Source organism: Octopus bimaculoides, chromosome 23, assembly GCF_001194135.2.
Source record: "Octopus bimaculoides isolate UCB-OBI-ISO-001 chromosome 23, ASM119413v2, whole genome shotgun sequence".
NCBI lineage: Eukaryota > Metazoa > Mollusca > Cephalopoda > Octopoda > Octopodidae > Octopus > Octopus bimaculoides.
This window is the reverse complement of record NC_069003.1, coordinates 22,012,714-22,037,202: the sequence shown is the minus strand read 5'-3', so window position 1 is coordinate 22,037,202 and position 24,489 is coordinate 22,012,714. Positions and strand designations below refer to the sequence as shown.

Sequence of the window (24,489 nt, the reverse complement as noted above, 5' to 3'; positions counted from 1 at the left end):
AAGATTTTCCCCACAAATTACTTTATGATCATAATGTATGCCGTTTCAAAGGTATTTCTATAAAATTTCATTGAAAAAACCCCATTTTCCTAAAAGTTATGAGAGAAAAACTCTGATCTTGTGAATGTTCAAGACATTCGTTTTAGCCATCTTCAACTTTGTCAATTCATTCCTACTTAAGTTATTTCTGTTAACTCATCTATTTAAGGAATTGAATTCGTAATTTTTGTAGCTATATTTTACAGTCCTCCTGCATGATATCAAATTTGATATGTATGCCTCTATCTCGTTTTAATTTAGACAAAATTTTGACTGGTTACCTATTTGGTAGCAAGGTTGTTTTAACCATCATCCTATAAATCTTCAGGTTTTGAAAAATTTCTATAGCCCCAGATATCAGTGCGTATACACACACACACGTACGAGTATATGTTGTTAACATCGAGGAGACTTTTGGTCCCATGAACCTTGTAAATTACTGCAATGTCCCTGTAAAAACTAACATTTCCCTTCTCCAAGCTCAGATTCGAATCCGAATCTAAGAATTCTCCCTCGTCGGATTTACTGTGAGCAACAGGCGCGAAATCAGGTTTACTTTGTCCTGTCAAAAAAATGGTGGATAGCCTCCCCTCGACCTTATAACCTCATAGATGTCAAGCGAAGTTCAACTGGACAGCGACTGACCTACTTAGGTACTAAACCTGCTGCAGCATGTCCATCCTTCTAGCTGCCCCTGATTTTTATAAATTGGAGAATTTAGCAGGGAGGAGGGAGAGACGGAGACTGTGATTCGACACAGACTGACCCAGTGCTCCGCGACGATCACACAGAGATTTGCCGTGCCACGCTAATGAGAGAGAGAACTACCGAAGATGAAAGAACAAACACACACACGCACGAACATATTTAGTCTTCGGATACATCAACTCAACATATGTACCTTGGTTCCATTTTTCCTAGCAACTCGAAGTAAGTTGCCAAAATTTAATGTAGTGGTGAAGAATATTTACTAACACCAGAGTTCAATGCAGCAAATAAAATGTGTTATAGTTGAACATAGTTATCACTTTGTTATTTCACAGGCAAACACATGCCTATCGCACCCTGACACGATAACACAAACATACAACATTACTCCACCACATTTTGGTGATTCCACTACATCCCTATTTTACAAATACCGACACACTGACTTCAAGGTGAGCATAGGTAGGAGGAATGGTTTTTAGTAACGACTCTCTGTCTTTGACCATTTTTAAACATACTTTATTTTTTGGTTAATCTTTCAGTATAGGGTTTTTAAAAATAAAATAAAGATTAAAAGGGAAATAATTAGGTTCTCATACCTAAATAATGGTATGTACACTCACAAGTGGTTCTGCATCAGAACTTAGTAGATCCAACAAATAAAGACGTCCATACACAAAATGTGGAGAATATATGGATGTGGGTAAAAAGAAAGTTACGACGTCAATTTGGAACGTCAGACAATTTATTCGTTTCATATTTACACGAGTTTATATGGAGGGATTCTGTACCAAAGATAAAGACTTTTTGTCACTTCTTAGTAGCTATGGCCACTCTACGTTAACAGTAAGTTGACTTATTTATTTCCCCTTTATTTTTTATTTACTTTTTTAAGCACCTTATACTGAAAGATTACCAAATAAATGTAATTAGGTCCTGTTACCCATTCTATATAACAATATATTCACAATTACTTTTACTTACATTGTTATATTTCGGGATTGTCATTGTTTTTCTTACCAAATAAACACACACACACACACTATGTATATTTGTTCTTCACTCGTTTATTATTCTTATTTTATTAGATGTCCACTGACTGGAAATCTTTCATCAGAACAGGAGACATGGTGGAGTCACTGAAGAGGTCACATATGTGACGAAAGATTTCTGGACAATGGGACATAAGATAAGAACAATAATAAACGAGTGAGGAACGAATATATAGTGCATGTATTTATTTGGAAAAGAAAATGACCGTCCCGAAATATAACATCTGTTTTAACACATGGTTTCACATCAAGAATCTTGTGAAACAAATTCATAAAAGTATTTTAACCTAACTATTTAGATATTAATTGCTGGCAGGGACACAGTATTTCGTTTTGCAACCATAATATACTACCAAGTATATTACAGGTTTACAAGTCAATATTGTGTTCTTGCCTTGTGTTAAGAGCATGCCTGCATTAAGACCCATCGAGGCCCTAAGCACTTAAATGATTTTGGTGCCCCCATAAAAGATTATGTAATTCAAAATATAAACAATAACAAACCATAAAATAAATTTTTATTTTTCAAAACGAAAGAAAACAGTAATAGGTAAAATAATGTCTATTTTTGTATACTTCCATTTTATATTTGAAAAGTTTCCTCCTATGTTTTTGAATCACAAAGTCTTTGATCAGATCCTCAAAAGTAATCTGAGGTAACACATCTGCATCTATACTTAGTAGAGATAATGGCATCCTGAATATTATTTTTGCAAGTTTAAAGTGATTTCTTTTGTGCCATAAACCATTTACCATTTCTGTGGTCCTGTCCCTTGATGCCCTAAGCATGTGCTTTTTTTGCTTAATGGTTTACCTCTGCACATTTTCTATAGAATTTAGAGCCAGCACAGCAAGTTACGACGTTTTGTAAATTATTACGTCTATGTAAACAATGTGGTCTAAGATAAAAATGGGTTTATACGGATTTTTCAGTGTGTTCATGGATAGTTGATAGGTTGGATGTGGTGTTGATGGAAGCGCAATAACTTTTGAAATGTCGTACTTGTTCATTGATGAAACTTCGTAACTTGCTGTGTTGGCCTGGAATTATAAGAGATAAAAATTCAGAAATTGAATGTCTTGGGGAAAATGTTTTTAGAATTGTAATTTCCCTTGTCTGAAACACAAGAATACTAAAACAAATGCCACCCAATTTCTTAACCTTAACCTTTTCCTTTTACATGAAGTTAGGGATAGCTAGTCTTATCTGGCTGTCACTATAATTTTTGCCATTGTACACCAACACATTCCTTGGACCTTTTTCTATATTTTAGTAGGTAAAACACTGGTATTTTATCAAGTATTCTTTCTCTAAAATCATTCTAATTATTTGTTTTACTTTTTCTTGCCCTATTAGAAAGAGGAGAGAACCACCACTGAGTCAATATGAAACAGAAGTGTGACAAGCCAATGAGGTCTTTACATGGTCGTTCGCCTCGCTAGTAATAGCAGCTAAACTCCATTTTTTTTTTTTTTTTTTTTGAAAGAAAAACTCAGATAACAATCTTGGCCATACTGCTTGAAATAGTTGGAATGGTCATGACTGGAAAGCCTTAATCATAAATTTGCATGTCTAGAGCTCACCTGATTCTAAATGTTTATCCTTAAAAAAATGCCTCTGTAGGTGAATATTTTCTTCTGTTGCCATTAACATGGAGCAATTGATCTTATATTGTTGCCCATGTACTGTTTTTATAAATGTTAAATAATCATTTCCCCACAAACAAATTAGAATATTGTTTAGATCTACTTAATTTCTATCACTTTATCTACTTTCTCCCTATGCTTTATCTCTCTATCTTCTGCTTTATTTTCCTCTTTACTTTATCTCTCTATCACTCTGTTCTTCTCCTTCTCTCTCCTTTTAATATAGTTTAATGATTTTAGTTTTGGACATTGAAGTTCCTGTTGAGATTTCCTTTCTCTCTCTCTCTCCCTCTGCTTTATCTCTCTCTGATAGAGAACATAGTCTATCATGAATATGATAGCAGGAATTGACTATTATTCTGTATCAGGGGGCAGGGTCAGCAAAACTTTTATCATTTTTAAAAATCTAAGCATTCACTTTTGTGTGAAACCATATGTGACAATTTCATTTTTGACACACTTTTTCTGAGCTATACCACCACTCAGCACATTTGAGCCACTACTGGCAGATAGCAAGAAAGTGGATCAGACACAAGACAACTGTCAGCAGACAGTAGCAGAACCAGCAGCAGACCAGTGTGCTGTGACAACTTAAAAACAATGGACAGATGGTGACCACAACACATAATGATCAGCTAACATCAGTTCCTTGATGACTGTGACTATGATACCTAGTCCAAGAACTATAAGCTTTGAACTATCTCGGTATCTGTCGTTCATAGTAACATTCTTTTGTTTGATAGAATAAGTATTTATCACAGATTTCAGTGTTCTTTATATCGAAATAGAATATTTAACATGAAACATGTTTAGTAAATGTTAGTTACTGTATTGATTTTTGGCTGGAAAATAGGGAGTCTTACCCACATTCTTCTAGGTTCAGTTTAAATAATTCAACATTCTTAATCCTCAGTTGTTTCAGGTGTTTATTGACATTTTAGATAGCCTTATTTAACCTTTCAGTGTTCAATATTCACCACTTTAACAGTCCCTGCTCTATACTAATGAAACAAAAATGCAGAAACAAGCTTTTATATGCGCATGCACACACACACACATTCATCTGTGCTCTTTCCGTTTTGTTACGGATGTTATTTGAAGGAGATTTGGCTGTTGTCTCTTGTAGGTCAAGTAACCAAGTTGTAAATAATTGGTAATAAACTGCCATGTGATAGAATTTATAGAGGCTTCTAGCGAAATACTTCATGCTTTCTAGTTGTCAGTATAAATTGAATTTCAAATTGCACCAAGGTAAACTCTGGATATTGATAAAGAGAAAAAGATAAAGTACCAGTCATACATTGAGGTTGATGTCATCAAATGTATTTTCCTGTAAAATATGTGACCTTGTGTCTGTTAGAAATCATTGATAGTAATTTTTGTTTTAGGGAAATGAATTGGCTGTGGGTAATATTGAAGGCAGTTTGTCCATATTTAAAGGTAAAAAGTCGAGCCCCTGGAAAAAATGTTCAGATTTAGGAATGGTAAGTGATGTTTTTGTTCTTGTTGATTGTAAAAGCAACAGAGTTGTAGAAATCATAAAACTTTGGGGGTTAAAAAAAAATATATCTTCTGGTACCTTGCTGTACTCAAGAAGCCCTGTCCACCACAGCAGAATTGTTAATTCTCTCCCAGCTGAAAGGGGTTTTTGCCTTGCAAGTGCCCTGTGCTGGAGTCCTGTAAAAAGAGCCTGTGTTGGTGCCACATAAAGAGTGCCCATGCTGGCATCATGCAAGGAGTGGCCATGCCATTGTCACATAAAGAGAGCCCGTGCTGCATAGAAAGCCTCCCATGCCAGTGTCATGTAAAAAGCACCCATCACACACTGTAAAGTGGTTGGCATTAGGAAGGGCATCCAGCTGTAGAAACCAAGTCAAATCAGACTGGAGCCTGGTGCAGCTCTCCATCTTGCCATCTCTGGTCAAACTATCCAGCTCATGCCAGCATGGAAAACTGACATTAAAGGAGGATGATTTTGATGGTGGTGATGTCATTTACTTCCTCGTCCATCACCTACTCCCTTAGATCTTGCACTAATTACTTCACTTAATCCAATGCTCTGCCTTCCTCATCTTATCTTCATTTGTTTTGACACAGTCACATACAATGACTCCCTCTTAACCTCTTCATCCTGATTCCAGTTTAAGAAACTGATTATTTAGGATTGAGCTGTTTTTGTATTACTTTCTGATTTTTTTTTTTTTTTTTTTTTTTTTTTTTTTTTTTTCATAGATAACCTGTGTAAAAGTGGGTGACATTCGTAATTGTGGTAAGGTACGTATATGAAGTTACACAATAAAGATACATAATGTTGTTTTTAACCTAGATCGGCCTTTAACTTTCTTAGTTCCAACTTGCTTGATATTTCCTCCTGGTTTAAAGTGATCGAAACTAAAGGCTTCTTCCATCTAAATTTCATGTTTTCATTCCAGACAGCTTAACTCTTTAGCATTCAAATTACTCTGATAAAAATGTAATGCTTATTTATGCACATTGTTTTAATTTAATCATGCATACTCTTGTAGCTTTGATGATGTGATTGTTTTTTAACCCCCACTTAAAAGTGGATGTTCTTTTAGAACAATCTGTACTGCAATTACCATGAGAGAAACTCTCATTTGGTTCTTGGTGCAAAATGCACTCTTGTTTATATTGTTAGCAGGGAGATAAATCCCTGCCACCTCCAGTGCTGAGGCCATCAGATTTTGACCTTCCTTGGTCTTGTCAATGATAGATGCTCAACTGCTAGAGATAACAGCCACTTGTCTCCTTGCCAGCGACAAGTGGGAATAAATACTACCTCTCAATATTAATCCTGCCTCTGTCACTAATATATAATTGTTAATGTGTCAGGCAAAATGCTTCGTTGTATTTCTTCCCGTCCACATTACTCCATAAGAAGCATAGGACCGGTTTCTTTGGTGTATATATTCCTCTTGGGACAGGGCACTGGTCTGTTGCAGGATTACTCTTACTAGCTGAGTTTAAATTCTGCTGAGGTTCCTTAAACCAGCCAGATCTGGCTTTTCACACCCCCCTTACAATGTCATTCTAAAAATAAATAATTACATCACTGAAATCTTGAAGCTACAAGATAATGCATGATTAATTCAAAATAAAGTGAATAAATAGGCATTACATTAGGCAGAATAATTTGAATGCTGGAGGGTTAATCCTTTCAGGTTTGATACAATAAGTACATGTTGACCACTGAGGTTAATGTGATTGACAAACCACTTAAGATTGCTGGCTTTGTGCTAAAATTTGAAACCATTTTTTTTTTCTTTTACTAATTTCAGAATTCCTTGGTTTGTTTAACTGCCAAGGGCTGGTGCTATATATTTGATGTTGAAGTGGAATCAACAGAGGTGAGTCCTTTGGATTATTTTACCCCTTGGCATTTCTGACAGCCTTGTTTAATTCTTGGATATTTCATATAGAAGCTACCTGTTACATGGCAGTGTTATTTTCTTTGACTGCTTATCCTTTCTCTGCTAGTAATTCTTGGATCATCACCATCATCATTTAGCATCCGTTTTTCCGTAGTTGAGCAGGTAAGACAAAATTTGAAACACACACACACACACTCTTTATTCTTTTATTTGTTTCAGTCATTTGACTGCAGCCATGCTGGAGCACTGCCTTTTATCAGTTGGGCTTCTTTCAGTCCCATCTACCAAATTCACTCATAAGACTTAGGTCAACTCAAGGCTATAGTAGAAGGCACTTGCTTAAGATACTGTGCTGTGTGATTGAACCCAAGACTGCATGGTTGGGTTGCAAGCTTAACCACACAGCCACTCTTGTCGGGGTTTTTTCCAAAGCCCTCATTGACTTCTTACCATTACTACTTTGGCCACTCCCCTCCATTTAACACTTTTTTTGTGAAAGCCATTCTTTTACTTTTCTACTTGTTTTAGTCATTTGACTGTGGCCATGCTGGAGCACCACCTTGAAGTGTTTTTAGTCAAACAAATCAACCCTAGGACTTATTTCTTGACCCTAGTATTCTATTGATCTCTTATGCTGAACTGCTAAGTTATAGGGATGTAAACGCACCAGCACTGCTTGTATGTTTCTGCATGTCTGTCAACATTAATTTGTTATTGTTCTTACATATATATTATTTTGTTATTGTTCTTACATATATATTATTTTGTTATTGTTCTTACATTCAGAAATTAATATATATGTAAGAACAATGACAAATTAATATATATATGTAAGAACAATGACAAATTTATATGTAAGAACAATGACAAATTAATTTATATGTAAGAACAATGACAAATTAATATATATGTAAGAACAATAACAAAATAATATATATGTAAGAACAATAACAAAATAATATATATGTAAGAACAATAACAAAATAATATATGTAAGAACAATAACAAATTTATATGTAAGAACAATAACAAAATAATATATAGTTAAGAACAATAACAAAATAATATATATGTAAGAACAATAACAAAATAATATATATGTAAGAACAATAACAAAATAATATATATGTAAGAACAATAACAAAATAATATATATGTAAGAACAATAACAAAATAATATATATGTAAGAACAATAACAAAATAATATATATGTAAGAACAATAACAAAATAATATATATGTAAGAACAATAACAAATTTATATGTAAGAACAATAACAAATTTATATGTAAGAACAATAACAAATTTATATGTAAGAACAATAACAAATTTATATGTAAGAACAATGACAAATTAATATATATATGTAAGAACAATAACAAAATAATATATGTAAGAACAATAACAAAATAATATATATGTAAGAACAATAACAAAATAATTTATATGTAAGAACAATAACAAATTTATATATATATGTAAGAACAATAACAAATTAATTTATATGTAAGAACAATAACAAATTAATAAATATGTAAGAACAAAAACAAATTTGTTTTTTTTTAATTTCAGAGTAGTTTTGAAAGTGATGAAAATTCCAGAAGCTTCTTAAAGCCAACGTTTACTGAATATCTCCCTGCCAATAGTAAATTAATGTTGCTGGCTGATGTTGGTGAGTATGTCTGACCCTTCTGTAGTGGGTAGGATGGCGTTTAACCCTTTCCTATAAAACAAGGGGGCATGTATAATATCTACTAAGTCTTTACCCATTGCTATGCTGCCGGTAAAAATATTTAATTCATGCATGTACCTTCTTTTAATAGTAGACTGTTACATAATGAAAGTATCATTAGTTACTATGGTGACATCACTCTGCCTGTGTATCTATCTTTCACATACACACTCTCTTATTTCACATCTTACTTCATGTCTTCCAATGTGCAAAGGCAGTGGATGACCCGTTCAAGGGCAATATCAGCAGAGTGATTGCAGCAAATGTAAGCAAAAACGCATGCATGCACATAGATCTGCCTGTTAAATTCCTCACAAGGCTTTAGTTATCTCAGATCTATAGTAAAAAAAAAAAAAAAAGCACTTGCTCAAGATGTTCCACATTGGAATTGAACCTGAAATAATCTAGTTGAGAGTGAACTCCTTAACCATGCAGCCATATCTGATCACACGTATGTGCGTATTTTATCCCTCTCTCTCTTGTGTGTGTTATATATATATATCATCATCGTCATCATCATTGTTTAATGTCCGCTTTCCATGCTAGCATGGGTTGGATGATTTGACTGAGGACTGGTGAAACCAGATGGCTACACCAGGCTCCAATCTGATTTGGCAGAGTTTCTACAGCTGGATGCCCTTCCTAACACCAATATATATATATATATAAAACAAACGAAGGAAAAAGCAATCCCTTCTAAGGGTTCTAAAACGTCCAATGGTACAGCAGTCGGATACCACAGAAATAGGGGTATAAATACTAATTACAAATAATGAATTAGAGAAAAACAATTGACAATCTAACAATTTATTTACATTATAATATAATAACATAACAGTTGATCAAAATGCTCACATCTCCACTATTAGATCCACGCACTCCGTTGTCCACCGATTTTCCATTATTATCGGTTGGCAACTGAATGTGTGGATCTAAAAGTGGAGATGTTTGCAGTTTGATCAAAAGTAATAAATATTATATTATAATGTAAATAAATTGTTAGATTGTCAATTGCATTTCTCTCTCTCTCTCTCTAATATATATATAATTATATATAATGTATATATATAAGGTGTGGTATGGAGTTTGCTTCCCAATCACACACACACACACACACACACCCACCCATATATGTGTGTGTGTGATGGACTTCTTTCTTTTTCTGTCTATCGAATCTACTTGCAAGGCTTGTGGTCAACAAGGGGATTGAGGGTATGGTAGAAGGCACTTGGCCAAAATGTCACACAACAGGATTGAACTTGAAATCATGTGGTTGGGAAGCAAACTTCTTTCCACACAACCATACTAGTGCCTATATGTGTTGCTGCATGTTAATTTTATGTCTCTGTTATGTTGCAGATTCAGATGGACGTATTGAAGTGGCTGTTGGTTATTCTGATCGTACTGTGCGACTGTTTCGATGGAGGGAAACAGATACAGTAGATGATTCGGCTGGACGTTTGGAGCAAATTGGTAAATGGCAGCTAAATGGACAGGTCAGTATATTCTTTATGTCTAACTTTCCAGAACAGATTCCACCCTGGCCTTTCTTCTTTCTTTTACCATTTTTCAACTGTGAAGGCATATGTGGCTGATTCGGTTCATGATCTCAAGGTCAGCATTCAATTCCGGGTGTCGTGTTTTGACCTTGAGCAAGACCTTTTATTTCATATTGCTCCAGTCCACTTGCATAGCAAAAATGAATTGTACCTGTAATTCAAAGGGCCAGCTCTGTCACATTCTGTGTTATGCTGAATCTCTCTGAGAACTACGTTAAGGGTACGTGTGTCTGTGGAGTGCTCGGCCACTTCAAAAGCATGCTGTTCTGTTGATTGCATCAACTGGGACCCTCATCATCGTAACCAATGGAATGCTAGTTTACAATTTAATGAAATAGCTTTTCCTCTTTTCTCTTTTTTTTTCTTGCTTTTCTCTTCCTCTCCATCCTTCTCTCCCCCTTCTCATTTGTTTATGGTTTTCCTATCATCATCGTTTAATGTCTGTTTTCCATGCTGGCATGGGTTGGACAGTTTGACTGGGGACTGGCAAGCCAGGAGGATGCACCAGGCTCCAATCTGATCTGGCAAGGTTTCTACAGCTGGATGTCCTTCCTAATGCCAACCACTCATGGCTATATATACCTGTCTACTAGCCTCCCGTCTGGCTATCTAGTACCGTTCCCTGCTGCCCCCACTCTTCCAGGTTTTCCAGGCCTGTTTCTTTGCTCTAATGACCCTTTCTACAGTATTATCCCACCACCACGTTACCCTAAGTCTGTAAAGGTGCTCAGTAAGCTCAGTGGCATAGAGGGTAATTTCCAGTTACCCTCTATGCCACAAGTCTGTAGCTCCTCTTCCCTCTCATCAAATTTCTCTATGTGGATATCCCTAAATGTCTGACCATGTGAAGGGTTCTTAAGCTTCCAAATCCTTTTTTGGATTGGTCTGCTTCTTGGTATCCTTCTGGTCTCAAGTCTAAATTCACTATTGACTAGTCAATGCTGCGGGGTACATTCTTCACCAGGGAGCGTCTTTGTATTTAAGAATTTAAGAGGAACCATGCATCTCACTGTCTGGTGAGGATGAAATCAATATGATAGGTTATCAGGTGGCTGGTTGGCTTCCTGAAGTTGGTGTTGCAGATTGATAGGTTATTTGCATCACAGAACTCCAATTGCCTTGTTCCCTCTTCGTTTTGGAAACCATTTCCATGGCCTCCATGAACACCATGGAAGAAACCAGATTGCTGTCCGACATGCCCATTAAAATCTCCAGCCACAAAGATGAGGTCATCGCCACTCATCTTTGAGATAGCCTGTAGAAAGATATCATAAAAGTGGTCCTTCTGATCATTTGGAAGGTCCGCTTGTGCGGTGTGGGCAGAGATAATTGTAGCTATACTATTCTGCAAGACTAGCCTGAGCTTAAGCCCTCTATGACCATATCCACCCATTTCTCTGTGAGGAGTATGCCTACACCCCCTACTCTGTCACTGTCGGCTTCCCAGAAGATTTTATACTTATGTGCCTTGCCAGTGAGGACCCTGGTTGAAGCTCATCTCCACCTTACCTCTTGTATGCAGCATACATCAACACCTCTGTTCAAGCATCTCTACAATCACATTAGACCTACCTATTTTCAGGAATTTGTATCTTTTTACCTTATCTTTAAAAGACTTTTAAAAAAATTTCTTTTAAACATCTTTACTTTCTTCAGATTGGTTCCATCACAGTGAACATGTCCGTAGACAACCAGCCAGAACTGCTAGTGGCACAGCCTGGTGGCACTTATGCCCGCCTTTACCTGCAGCCCAACACCAACCTCACAAGTAATCCTCATGAAAGAATGTGAGTAGATCTTTATTAGGAAAAAATGTATCAGAGAGAGAGAGAGAGAGAGTCTTTACATGTCCTTATACTATGTTGGTACTAGTTGGATGAAACATAATATCCTACAACTAGATGCCTTTCCTGAAGCCTGCTCTTGTGTTCAAGTAATACACATTAACCAATCGTCGTTGCCTCCACTTTCCCTGCTGTTGATTGGCATTATATGCATGGCTTTGTTTATGATTTTAATATCCACTTTCCATGGCCTCTGGTTTGGATGGAATTTGTTGAGGTAGATACTCTTCCTGATTACCAACCCTTGCTGGTTTCCAAGTAAGATAATATTACAAAAAAAAAAATTAATAGAACAAGCAAAAAAAATTTTTCACATTACATTTGGGAACACTTTCCAACCATGTGATCCTGGGGTCAGTTGCACTGCATAGCACCTTGGGCAAGCGTCTTTGTACTATATCCCTGGGCCAACCAAAGCCTTGAGAATGGATATGGTTTGTTCACATTACCCTATAAGAAGCATAGAGCCAGTTTTCATGTTTCTCTGGCATATATATTCCTCCCTGAATGGGATGCCAGTCTGTCACAAGATTATTCATTTTTGCTGAGTTGACTGGAGCAACTTAAAATGAAGTAATTTGCTCAAGAACACAATGTATCACTTGGTCCAGGAATCAACACAGCAATCTCTTGATCACGAGTCCAACACCCTAACCACTAAGCCATGTGTCTCCACATGTGAGTGGATATGGTAAAAGGAAACTGAAAGAAGCCAAACATGGACAGTAGAGTGTTAATGTCCAGTCTTGACATCACATGATAGTTGTGAAAGAGTGCCACTGTGATACAAACGGAGCCATTTGTTTCCAGGTGTCGGTGCAAATGTCTTGCCTTGAGAAAATGTTACCTTACTTGGAAACAGGTGAGGGTTGGTGACAGGAAGGGTATCCAGCCATAGAAAATCTGCCTCAACAAATTCTGTCTGACCCATGTAGGCATTGGAAAAGTGTACACTAAACAATGATGACTGTTTAAAATTTATACATATTTAAAAAATGTTTTATTTGTAGTAAAGATGTGATCTATCAATCACTTGGCACATCCCAGACTGGAAATATGAATGTCTACACTGAAATGTTGGGTGGTATATGTCCATCAAAGTTCGGAGAAGTCTCCAAAGGCACTTACTTTGCCTTATCAACACTGAATGGTATGTAACTTTGAGATTTATGCTTGTAAATAAGTAATTTGTTGTTGTTGTTTATATTTAGCTCCTCTTTGCCAGAGGGGCCAAGAGTTTGATAGCAGAGCACTGAGAACCATCAAGAACATCGGATGGAACCATCACGTTTCCAATAAAGAACTGTGTGCGTGTGTGCAGGCATCATCCTGCAGCCTCCTACCTCAGTTATCCGTTGTATGTGCTGGTATGGACATATCCTCCATTTCCTGTTTGATCATTTGATGCTGCAGCTGCACCAGATGGCTGGACGTGATTGGGGAAGATCTCCAGAGTCTTGATGTTACCTTGGAGGATGCAGAGGGGCTGGTATGGGACCGCCAGTAATGAAAAGCAATGGTGGATGTGGTTGGCACTATGCATGATGACATTTCTGGGACCACTAACTTGGGATGACCCCAGGCCCATCAAGCAAGAACATGAAACAACCAAGTATATTTAGCTCCAAGCCAGCCTTGACTGAGCAGACCTAAGTGTTCCATGCATTTAGATTACTTTCATCATCATCATCATCCTCGTTTAACGTCGCTTTCTATGCTAGCATGGGTTGGACGATTTGACTGAGGACTGGTGAAACCAGATGACAACACCAGGCTCCAATCTGTTTTGGCAGAGTTTCTACAGCTGGATGCCCTTCCTACCGCCAACCACTCAGAGAGTGTAGTGGGTGCTTTTACATGTCACCCGCACAAAGGCGGTACTGGCATGTCAAATGTAATACTTATATATTCACATTGTTTTGAATTAATCATGTATCATCTTGTAGCTTTTTGATGTAATTGTTTATTTTTAGAATAACATTGTAGGGTAGACATGAGAAGCCAGATCTGGCTGGTTTGAACATAAAACAGAATATTTTGGTCTGATATGGCTGATTTAAATACTAAACGGTTAAATTTATTTAACCTTTTAGTATTCAGATCATTCTGTCAAATGTAATGCTTATTTATTCACATTGTTTTGGATTTATCTTTCATTATCTTGTAGCTTCATCTTTTTGATGATGTGATTATTTTTAGAATGACAAACAATGTAGGCTAGGTGTGAGAGGCCAGATCTAGATGTTTGTCTAGAATGTTGTTTTGCAAATACACAAACTCTTTAACAGTTTCCATCTACTAAATTCCCTCACAAGGCATTGGTTGGCTTGGGGTTATGGTGGAAGACATTTGCCTGAGAAATCCACAACTTCTTGGGTGAGGGTTTTCTACCCAACCCACATGGCTGTGAAGCAAACTTCTTCACTTTATAGACACAGGCATGGCTGTGTGATAAGAAAGCTTGCTTTCCAACTACCTGGTTCCTGGTTCAGTCCCACTGTGTGGCATCTTGGGCAAATGTCTTTTACTATAGCCTTGGGCCAACCAAAGCCTTGTGAGTAGATTTGGTAGAAGGAAGCTGAAAGAAGCTTGTTATATATGTTTATATATGTATCTGTTTGTGTCTTAGTGTTTTGTCCCCCTCATCACTGCTTGACAACCAGTGTTTATGTCCATGTAAATTAGCGGTTTGGCAAAAAGAGACCGATAGCTTAAGCACTAGGCTTAGAAAATATGTTCTGGTGTCAATTTGTTTGACTAAAATCCTTCTAAGTTGTGTCCTAGCATTGCCGCAGTCCAATGACTGAAACGAGTAAAAGATAAAAGACCTTTCTTTTACCGACCCCTCCTGGGACTGGCCCTGGTTCTATGAAACCAACTTGTTTTAAAATGATTTAAATTAAACCCTTCCATCAAAATGTATGTTCCAAACACCATCTTAAGCCTTTAGCATTTAAACTGGTCCTATCCTGGCCCAAATATTCTGCTTGTTTTAGGTTCAAACTAAACAGACCAGGCCTCTCACACCCACCTAACAATGTCATTCTAAGAATATAGAGTAACATCATCAAAATTGCAAAGCCACAAGATATTAAATGATTAATTCAAAACAATGGATAAAATAAGCATTTCCTTTGATGGAGTTATCTGAATGCTATTATACTAAATTTTTTGTTATTTAGAAAATTAATTGAAAGAAAGACAGTTTATTTTAACAGAACTATAGTAACAAAAAGGTTAACTGCACAACCATGTGTTTTATATATGTATTTTTTTTTTCTTCTTTAGGTTCTTTAATGTTATTTGACCAGAACAAACCCCAGTGGAGTTTACAGGTGGATCACCAGTTGTTCTCTCTCAGTAAACTGGATGTTACAGGTGATGGAACTGAAGAAGTGGTCTGCTGTTCATGGGACGGTCAAACATATATTGTGAACCATGATCGGGAAGCTGTTCGATTCCAGTTTGAAGAAAACGTTGCTGCCTTTGCTGCTGGTAAATTTCACTATTTGTATGTCTCTTATCGATAAATAACACATTGATCTGTGAATGATTGATGTATTGCTAGTGTTGCGAGTTCAAGACCTGATAGCATAGAGTTTACTTCTCATCTCATCAAGCATTCCTAGAATAAATACATCTGTCCTTGCTTATCCCTAATTCATTTATCTAGGACAATACAGTATCCTAAATGTGAACTATGTTGCACTTATCACAAATTTATCTATTATAACAAGTGTCAATAATTATTCTGTTCAGATTGCAAAGACATTTCCCAACAATCACCCAAAATGCTTTGATTATTGCTTATGTTTGCATCCTCATGCTGCAAGGCTGCTTATTTTTTATGTGGATAAGCATACTTGTACCCATCAACATTGAACCAGTGAATTATAAAAGTAGTAACTTCAGATTTTGGGCCAGAAAGATTCCAAAAATCAACCAGTTTGGAAAAGGAAGATTTGGAAGCTTAAGGGTCCTTTGAATAGTCAGAAATTTAGAGACATCCTAATTGAAGTATGTGATGAGAAGAAGGAGATAGTGATGTATAATGTAGTGAACAACTGGAAATGCTTGTGGGATAACTTACTGGGGGACAAATACCAAATTTGTGGCAGGAGCAAAGTCCCAACCAAATTTAGTGGGACATGGTGACATTTTTCATATTACATTTGTGACTGCTTTACAACCATGTGGTTGGCTTGGAACTAAATATTGCTTGCTTGATGGGGCCGTGGTCATCCCAAGTTAGTGGTCACAGAGACATCCTGCATAGAGCTGACCAGGTCCACCAGTACTCTGCATTGCTGGCCATCCTGTACCAGCCCCTCCATATCATAAATGAAAAAACAGGACTGGAAGAGTATTAGTAGCAGAAAACTATACCAAATAGCTAGAAGGGAAGCTAGGCAACAGGTAGAGTTAGAGGAGAAGCAAAAAGGAAGAAGTTTTCCAATGTTCTGTGATGTGAGTATCTGAGGCATTAGCTGTTCCAGATTCAAAGAGTGTGTGTCAGAGAAGACTGTGATGCTGAAGGAGAGAAGTATGTTCAGATGGATGATGGTACACTTGCACTTAGCGATTCTGCAAAAGAAGCGGGCCATTCTGAGAGGCTGCTAAATATGGAGAATGCATAGGAGGAGGTTTCCTAATGTAGACCCAACAGATGGACCAGCTATCTGAGTTAACGATAGTCACATTCTCGTGCCTTCTGCTCTAGTTTCCATTTCCATCAACCAAAACCTTGTGAGTAGGTTTGGTTGATGAAACCTGAAAGAAACCCAGCATGTGTATGTGTCACTTCTTTGGAAACGCATCTAGTCATGGAGTAAATATTACTTTGTTTGAAAACAAGTGAGGGTTGGCAACAGGAAGGGCATCCAGCCACAGAAAACCCTTCAACAAATTCCATCTGACTCCTGCAAGCATGGACAAGTGAATTTTAAAAAGATAAGAATCCTACGTCCAAATGTTCCTTTCCCCTATATACCATGCGAGCATGAAAACCAAAGTTAAACAACCAATTATTACTAATGATAGCAGTATAAAGGCTGAGTCTATTTGCTCTACTCTCTGTTGTTGTAGTTTAAAATCCTTGTTGAATATTGTGTTGTTAAGCCATTGAGCAAGATACTTGACTACCTATTCATGACACCATTTGTTTGTTTATTGCAGGTTTCTATGCTATCAACCCACAGAGTAACGTTCCATGCTTTGTGTATGCGACATTCAATAGGCACATCTATCTTTATCATAACATCCGCCTGCCTCAAGTTGCTGCCACTGACCTCATTGAAGTTATGGCTAAACAACCGGAGACAAAGGAAATTCTCAAGAAGCTGAGTATTGACCGTAAGCAAATGCCTTCTCTTCCCACTGTTTTTCCACACAGCTGTGTGATTAAGAAGTTTGCTTCCAAACTACATAGTTTCGGGTTCAGGCCAACCAAAGGCTTTTTTTTGTTCTGGATTTGACAGATGGAAACTGAAAGATACTCGTGTTTGTGTGTGTGTAATGTTTAAGCATCTTGAGAGAAAAGTTGGGCATAAGAGGCATCAGATGTGGTGTGCAAGAGAGACGACTGTGCTGATATGTGATGCATATGGATGAGGACAGCTGTGTAAAGAAGTGCCGATCTCTAACTGTTGAGAGAACCTGTGGTAGCGGTAGACCCAGGAAGACATGGGATGTGGTGGTGAAGCACAGAAGCAATGACTAGTGACTGAGACCATTGGTGATATGCTGTGCTTGAGAAGATTCGTCAAGTCAAGTGAAATTATAGTTGTGGCTGATGCTGGTGGCACATAAAAAGCACCTTTTGAGTGTTGGGCCTCATGGAGGCAACGACTGAGACCTTTGTCATTTTGTGCTTGAGAAAACCCACCAAGCTGTTGTGGCAGATACTGGTATCATGCAAATGGCACGTAAAAGCACCCATTACACTCTCAGTGGTTGGTGTTAAGAAGGGCATCAAGCCATAGAAACTGTGCCAAATCAGCTTGCCAGCTCTGGTTAAACTGTCCAACCCATGCCAGCATGGACAATAGATGCTAAATGATGATGATGTGGTAAGGCTTCAGCTAATAGAAAACCCTCAATCAGCTAAGAGAGTAAAGATAAGTTACAATAAAATCCACCAATCTTGTTTAAATACAGCTACCTGGTGCTTCCTGGTTGAAATAATAAAAAAAGCCAACTGACAAACGGTCTTGTTCTCAACTCGAAAAATAAAATAAATTATTATTTCAATCAGAAAACCCTGGGTAGCTGTATTTAACAAAATTTGTGGTTTTTATTATAACATAAAATAATATATAGGCAGTGCTCTAGTATGACCACAGTCAGATGACTGAAACAACTAAAAGAATAAAAGAATATGGCACAGGAGTGGATGTGTGGTAAGAAGCTTGCTTCCCAACCATATGGTTCAGAGTTCAGTTCCACTGCGTGGAACCTTGGGCAAGTGTCTTCTGCTATAGCTTCAGGCCGACCAAAGCCTTGCGAGTGGATTTGGTAGATGGAAACTGAAAGAAGCCCATACGTATTTGTGGGTCTGTGTTTGTCCCTGCACCATTGCTTGACAACCGATTTTAGTTTGTCCCTGTAACTCAGAGGTTCAGCAAAAGAGACCATTAGAATAAGTACTAGGCTTTGTTCGACTAAAGATGGTGCTTTAGCATGGCCACAGTCAAATTATATATATATATAAAGTCTACATGGCAGTCCTATGTAGGATGATGTTACTACTTTTTAACCCCAGGAAAACCTCTTTTCCAGCTGGCTACCTACACATGGTCTGTGTCCATGTGTTGTGAGCAAGGGAGTTTATTGTTCCCTTTCTAGCACTGGGTGTTAAAAGACCTTTGTCTATGACAATATCAAAAATGATTACTCTGAAGTAGCAATTGCCTTACCTTTAATTTCATAATTATATATCGCCTTTTAAGACCAACACGTTTAAATTACACCCATTAGTAATTGTTGCAATTGCAACCCTACTATAAAACAGTGCAGTCTCTTCAGGGTCTTAACTTGATATCCCTCAGTATGGCCGTTTAATGATTTTCTTTTATAAACTCTGCGTTGTATAATGTAGAGCTATCTGTTAAGTTAGATGCAAACAATCTCTATTTCAATTTTTTATTGGATAATCATTCTCAGTCCGTCATTTCAAAACCTTGTATAGTTTAAATGATTATTATTCATTGATACTTGGCAAATGTGAATTTCCTCATGTGCAAGCATTTCAGTGCTTGCTCCTGTCTACAATTACATTACCCTTAGATGTTAAAATCCTGTAAAATTCTTCTAACCATAGATCACATCTATTGGTTCCAGGTTTGTGTGTGTATATATATATATATATATATATATGTATATAACTAATTTAGAGATGAACCACCACTCTACAACTTGGTCAACTAAGAACCCATCCAAAACCATGCTGTGAGGCATATACCATATCAATATTTATCTAAGATTTTAATCTAAAATTTTAATAATATATATAATATATCATATAAAGAAACATTCATCATAAAAATATTAATTAAAAAATCGAATAAATTATGAATAGGACAGTAAAAATTAATACAATAATATAATGTGTGAAAGTATAAATGTATAAAAGTCAGTGCTAGTTCATAGACTACATGCGTTTCATGACTGAAATAGGACTATATAAAATCATAAGCAAATTCTATCCAAGTTCATTAGAATGGGGAAATGATTTTACTCCCAAAATCAGTCACTCTTCAGGTCGAATTCTAGCAATAAATATGGAGTTGGTTACTCTACCACTAATAATGTTGGCAACATCATTTCATCCTTTAATAAATTTAAATTAAATAAGTTTTACAATAATAAATTAAGTAATACCTCCATTGGAGTCCAAAATACAATTGATTGTAATTGTAGCAATAAGACTAAATGTAAATTTAATAATAGATGTAATGTTGAGGACATAGTATATAAATGTATAGTGATTTTGAAGGATAATAACTGTAGTAATAATGATAACATAAATACTACTTACATTGGATCAACTTCCAATAAAATTAAATCCAGGGTGGCTCAACATATGAATTCTTTTAAGAACAGAAATTTAATGAACTCTATGGGCCTTAGTAAATACATTTGGGAACGTAAATCAAAAAGAATAGAATACGAGTTAAAATGGGAAATAGTTTGCAATTCTGCTTATTATGTACTTACTAACAAATTTAAAGAGATATTATTAGCCAATAAAAAATTGATTAACTCCCACGATGAACATCATGTTAAATGCAGACATAAATTACTTATATAATAAGTTTAGATAACTAATTTATTTATTTAAACCCAGATTAAGGTACCAACTTATAGTTATGATCAGTAGCATTAAATACATCAAATTAGCTTTAGAATACACTTTAATCATCACAATATTATACAAAATCAGAACATATAACTACCTTTGACTATAAAGTATTCAACGATAATATGAGCAGTCTTTTACAATGTTTCATAGCATTATTTACGTAATATATAATCTTCGTATGTGGTATAGTTATTATTCTGCGTAAATCTGAGTTTTAAGAATTTTAGTATTTTTAATCCTCAATAAACTTTCTATTTTAGGTAGATTTTCTCTTTCGATATTTTCGTTATTATAATACGCATTTACCCCTGGGTAATAGACGCCATATTTATCACTTGACCTTTTAGTATAAATTCTATAGTATACTCATTTTGGTTTAATCTACAGTAACTCGCCGGCAGATAAGTCATGTTTTCTAATTTTAATTTTCTAAACAATATTGACTTACGTCTTTTATTAACTTTATACACTAACACATTTTTTTACTATTATTTACTTCCATAATGATTTAACCTTGTTGACTTTTATACATTCATACTTTCACACATTATATTATTGTATTAATTTTTGCTGTCCTATTTATAATTTATTTGATTTTTAAATTAATATTTTTATGATGAATGTTTCTTTATATGATATATTATATATTATTAAAATTTGAGATTAAAATCTTAGATAAATATTGATATAGTATATGCCTCACAGATTGGTTTTGGATGGGTTCTTAGTTGACTGAGTTGTAGAGTGGTGGTTCGTCTCTAAATTAGTTATATACATATATATTATATATTACGAAACCCGGTGTAATATTATACCGATTTTTGCCTGTAAGGTTGGAATAAGTTTTTGTTCCCTAATATTATTACTATATATATGTATATATATATACACTAGCTGATGTACTTGGTTATTCCCGGGAAAGCGGGGCTTATCCCTTGGTTCCATTCTCATAATTTTTTCACTAACCTAATGACAGCAATACAAAGTATGTAACCCTTAAAACAGTTTTTGTGCATTTACACAGAATACCAAACTGTCTTACACAGGATCTTGTTTTTAGGAATACCCAATCAGTTATGAATACTCAAATTGTAAAGTCTGAGTACAATCTGAGTATGCCATGAGGTTTCCAGACATGAGTTCTACTCACGTGTCAAGTTTTATCAAAATCGATAAAACGATGTAGGGGGAGTTAGCTAACAACTCCACATACACACCCACAGACAAAATTTCCCACATATGTCATAGGTAAAACCAACTGCATAAATTGCATGCGTTTTACTTGTTTGTTCATTACAGGATAGCACTTTGGAGACACCTCCTTCATAGTACTGGGTGTTAAAACACCTGAAAGTCATAGAAAAAGGGGTTTTAACATCCACTGTTATGAATGGTGTCATCCCCAAAGCACTATACCGCAGCAAACAAGCAAAATACATAGAGTATGTATGGTCAATAATGTTTACAACACTAGCACAGCTTTTAATTTGCAATTGAATGTCATCATCATTGTTTAATGTTTGCTTTCCATGCTGGCATGGGTTGGAAGGTTTGACTGAGGACTGGCAAACCAGGAGGCTGTACCAGGCTCCAATCTGATCTGGCAATTATTATTAGAATAGTCAATTCCCAATAATTGACCATATCACAGAAAGTGGTCTGTCTTAGTTTGTGTGTTGATGTATGTACAAGTGTTTGTGTGTGACTGTCTTGCACGTGTGTAGTGAAATTACTGAAGAAAAAAGTACAGGTTACAATATCTAAGGGAAGTAATTATGTCAAGCAAACGTTTTCATTTAATTTTGTATTGTAAATATTGCTACTCATCATATGACAGGTAACTTTAAAAGTATACTTGTTCCCCGTGAGTAATGTCAGGAAATACGGTAATAATCATATAAGGGGGCGAGGTGGCAGAATTGGATGAAAGGTGCAATATGAGGTGAATGATAAAGAAACAGAAAATAGTGAAGGAGGAAGAGGAAAGGCAAAAAGATTGATGTTAAGTATGACAAGGAATGGGAAGGAACAAAGAAAGGAGAAACCTCCGGAAAAAGTCTTGGAGAAAATAATGAAAGATGCAAAAGAGAAAATGGTTTGCGACATTTCATGTTCTGAGTTCAGATTGTGCCCAGGTCAACTTTGCCTTTCGTCCATTCTGGTCAATAAAATAAGTACCAGTTGAGAACTGGGTCAGTATAATCGACTTACCACCTCCTCCGAAGTAACAGGCATTGTACTAAAATTTGAAACCAATAATTATAATTTGACTGTTGTCAAAATTCTTTGTGCTTGAATGATAATGAATGAATATTAATTTTCAAAAGAAAAAATATTTGCCTTAAAATAAAACAAAAAATTCTCATTTGTATCACTATTCCCATAACTATTGTTATTTACTCCCTCTCTTGCCACATTTCCTGTCACCAAGCCTAGTATGTGCACTCATCATGTACCTCTTATGTTGTCTCTCTCTGCAATGTAAACATGACGGGAGAAATCAACCAATGTTTACATATATAATTTTATATAGAGATAATTTTAAATTCTTTAAAACAAATATAATTTCAACACAAAATATTAAGATTTAAATTCTAAAATTTTCAGCTAAATTCAATTTAAAATATGAAACTCATAGTAAATAGAACAGAATTAGTGTATTTCTGTTTAGCAACAGACTAGAATAACTTCTAAACTTTAGTTGCAGAATCTATGCCTACATGCTAAGGATAACTTCCAACATTCTAATTTTAATAAAACTTTGAAACCTAGTTGCTTTAGGAACTGTTTGTATAAAAATCATACTGTCATCTTAACGTCTACCTTTTCCATGCTTTTTATGCGTCCAACAAAACTACAATGGGGCAGAGTTTTCTATGGAAAGGTATAATTTACTCTATTCTGTATGATGTTCGTTCAGGTGTGGCTGTGTGGTAAGAAATTTGCTTCCCAACCACATGGTTACAGGTTCAGTCCCACTGTGTGTCACCTTGGGTGAGTGTCTTCTGTTATAGCTTTTGGGCCAACAAAAGCCTTGTGAGTGGATATATTATACAGAAACTGAAAGATAATTGTGTATATATATGTGTGTGTCTGTTGGTGTGTTTATGTCCTTATAACTTTGCAGTTCAACAAAGAGACTGATAGAATAAGTACCAGGCTTTATAAATAAGTTTTGGGGTTGATTCATTTTACTAAAATTCAAGATGTTGCTCCAGCATGGTGGCAGTCTAATGAGTAAAATAAGTAAAAAAAATAAAAGAATTAGCTTGGCAAGACATACATGTTCACACACATGGGCTTCTTTCAGTTTCCATTTATAAATCCATTCACAAAACTTTGGTTGGTCTAGCGCTGTTGTAGAACACACTTGAACAAGGTGCCATGCAATTTTTATTAAATTCTATTTAAAGAACATTTTATCTGGCAGAACCCTGTAATATTTTCACAGGCCCTGGTGTTCTCCGGGACCAGTTTCAGAAATTCTGCACTAGCGTATGTATTAGAATGCATGCATTCATTTGTACGCATGTTAATGCATTTAGGTTGATACATGTTTTGTGTCTTTTTCTTCAGCTTCCAACACCAGCCAGCTGCAACAGGTCTACCATTATTGTCTGTATGGTTTCAACAAAAATTGACTGGCTTGTCCTGCTGCATGGTAGATGTGCATCTTCTGCAATGGTTGGTTGATGGTGTCTTGTCTATGCAAAGTAGCAGAAATTGGTAACTTGTCTCTTCAACACAGTAAAAAAAAAAAAAGATCATACATGCGTTTGAGTATGCATGTATTTATACATGTGTCCTTGTTTCATTTATAAATGGCACAGCTCTTTAGATGAAGATTCGGCACAGCTGACTGGATATTGAAGCTGTTTTGGCACCGGAGGCAAGTTCAGAGAAAGGAGTGTGTGTGTAGGGGCATTGCAATTTATTTATTTAGAACCCAACTCATGTGAACACATTTCCATTCCTCATACACACAGAGCAATATGCTAACATTGCAAAAGCAGAGAGAATGAGGGAGAGAATGAGAGAAACATGAAAACTTCTGAAGCCTAAATAAATGGCACCAAAACACCTGTGCTAAAACATTTAATACACACACGTGTGTATGTATGTGTGTGTGTGTTTTTTTTTTTTTTTTTTTTTTTTTT

At 36.0% G+C, this 24,489-nt stretch overlaps 1 protein-coding gene across 2 annotated transcripts in view; it reads left to right on the top strand.

Annotated features, from left to right (window-relative positions):
• The window catches only part of LOC106877257 (KICSTOR complex protein ITFG2), a 26,891-nt gene extending 2,438 nt beyond the window's left edge, over positions 1-24,453 (top strand). Inside the window, exons 2-11 of one of the 2 annotated variants that reach the window (XM_014926121.2) lie at positions 4,835-4,930; positions 5,679-5,720; positions 6,746-6,814; positions 8,411-8,510; positions 9,930-10,066; positions 11,786-11,916; positions 12,984-13,123; positions 15,262-15,468; positions 17,149-17,325; positions 23,909-24,453. In XM_014926121.2, coding sequence (XP_014781607.1) covers positions 4,835-4,930; positions 5,679-5,720; positions 6,746-6,814; positions 8,411-8,510; positions 9,930-10,066; positions 11,786-11,916; positions 12,984-13,123; positions 15,262-15,468; positions 17,149-17,325; positions 23,909-23,973 — 1,164 coding nt within the window. In that variant the 3' untranslated portion in view covers positions 23,974-24,453. Of the gene's footprint in view, positions 1-4,834; positions 4,931-5,678; positions 5,721-6,745; positions 6,815-8,410; positions 8,511-9,929; positions 10,067-11,785; positions 11,917-12,983; positions 13,124-15,261; positions 15,469-17,148; positions 17,326-20,719; positions 20,938-23,908 lie in introns of those variants that run through there. The other variant, XM_052976008.1, reaches the window with a different exon arrangement.
• Positions 24,454-24,489: the final 36 nt, after the last annotated feature.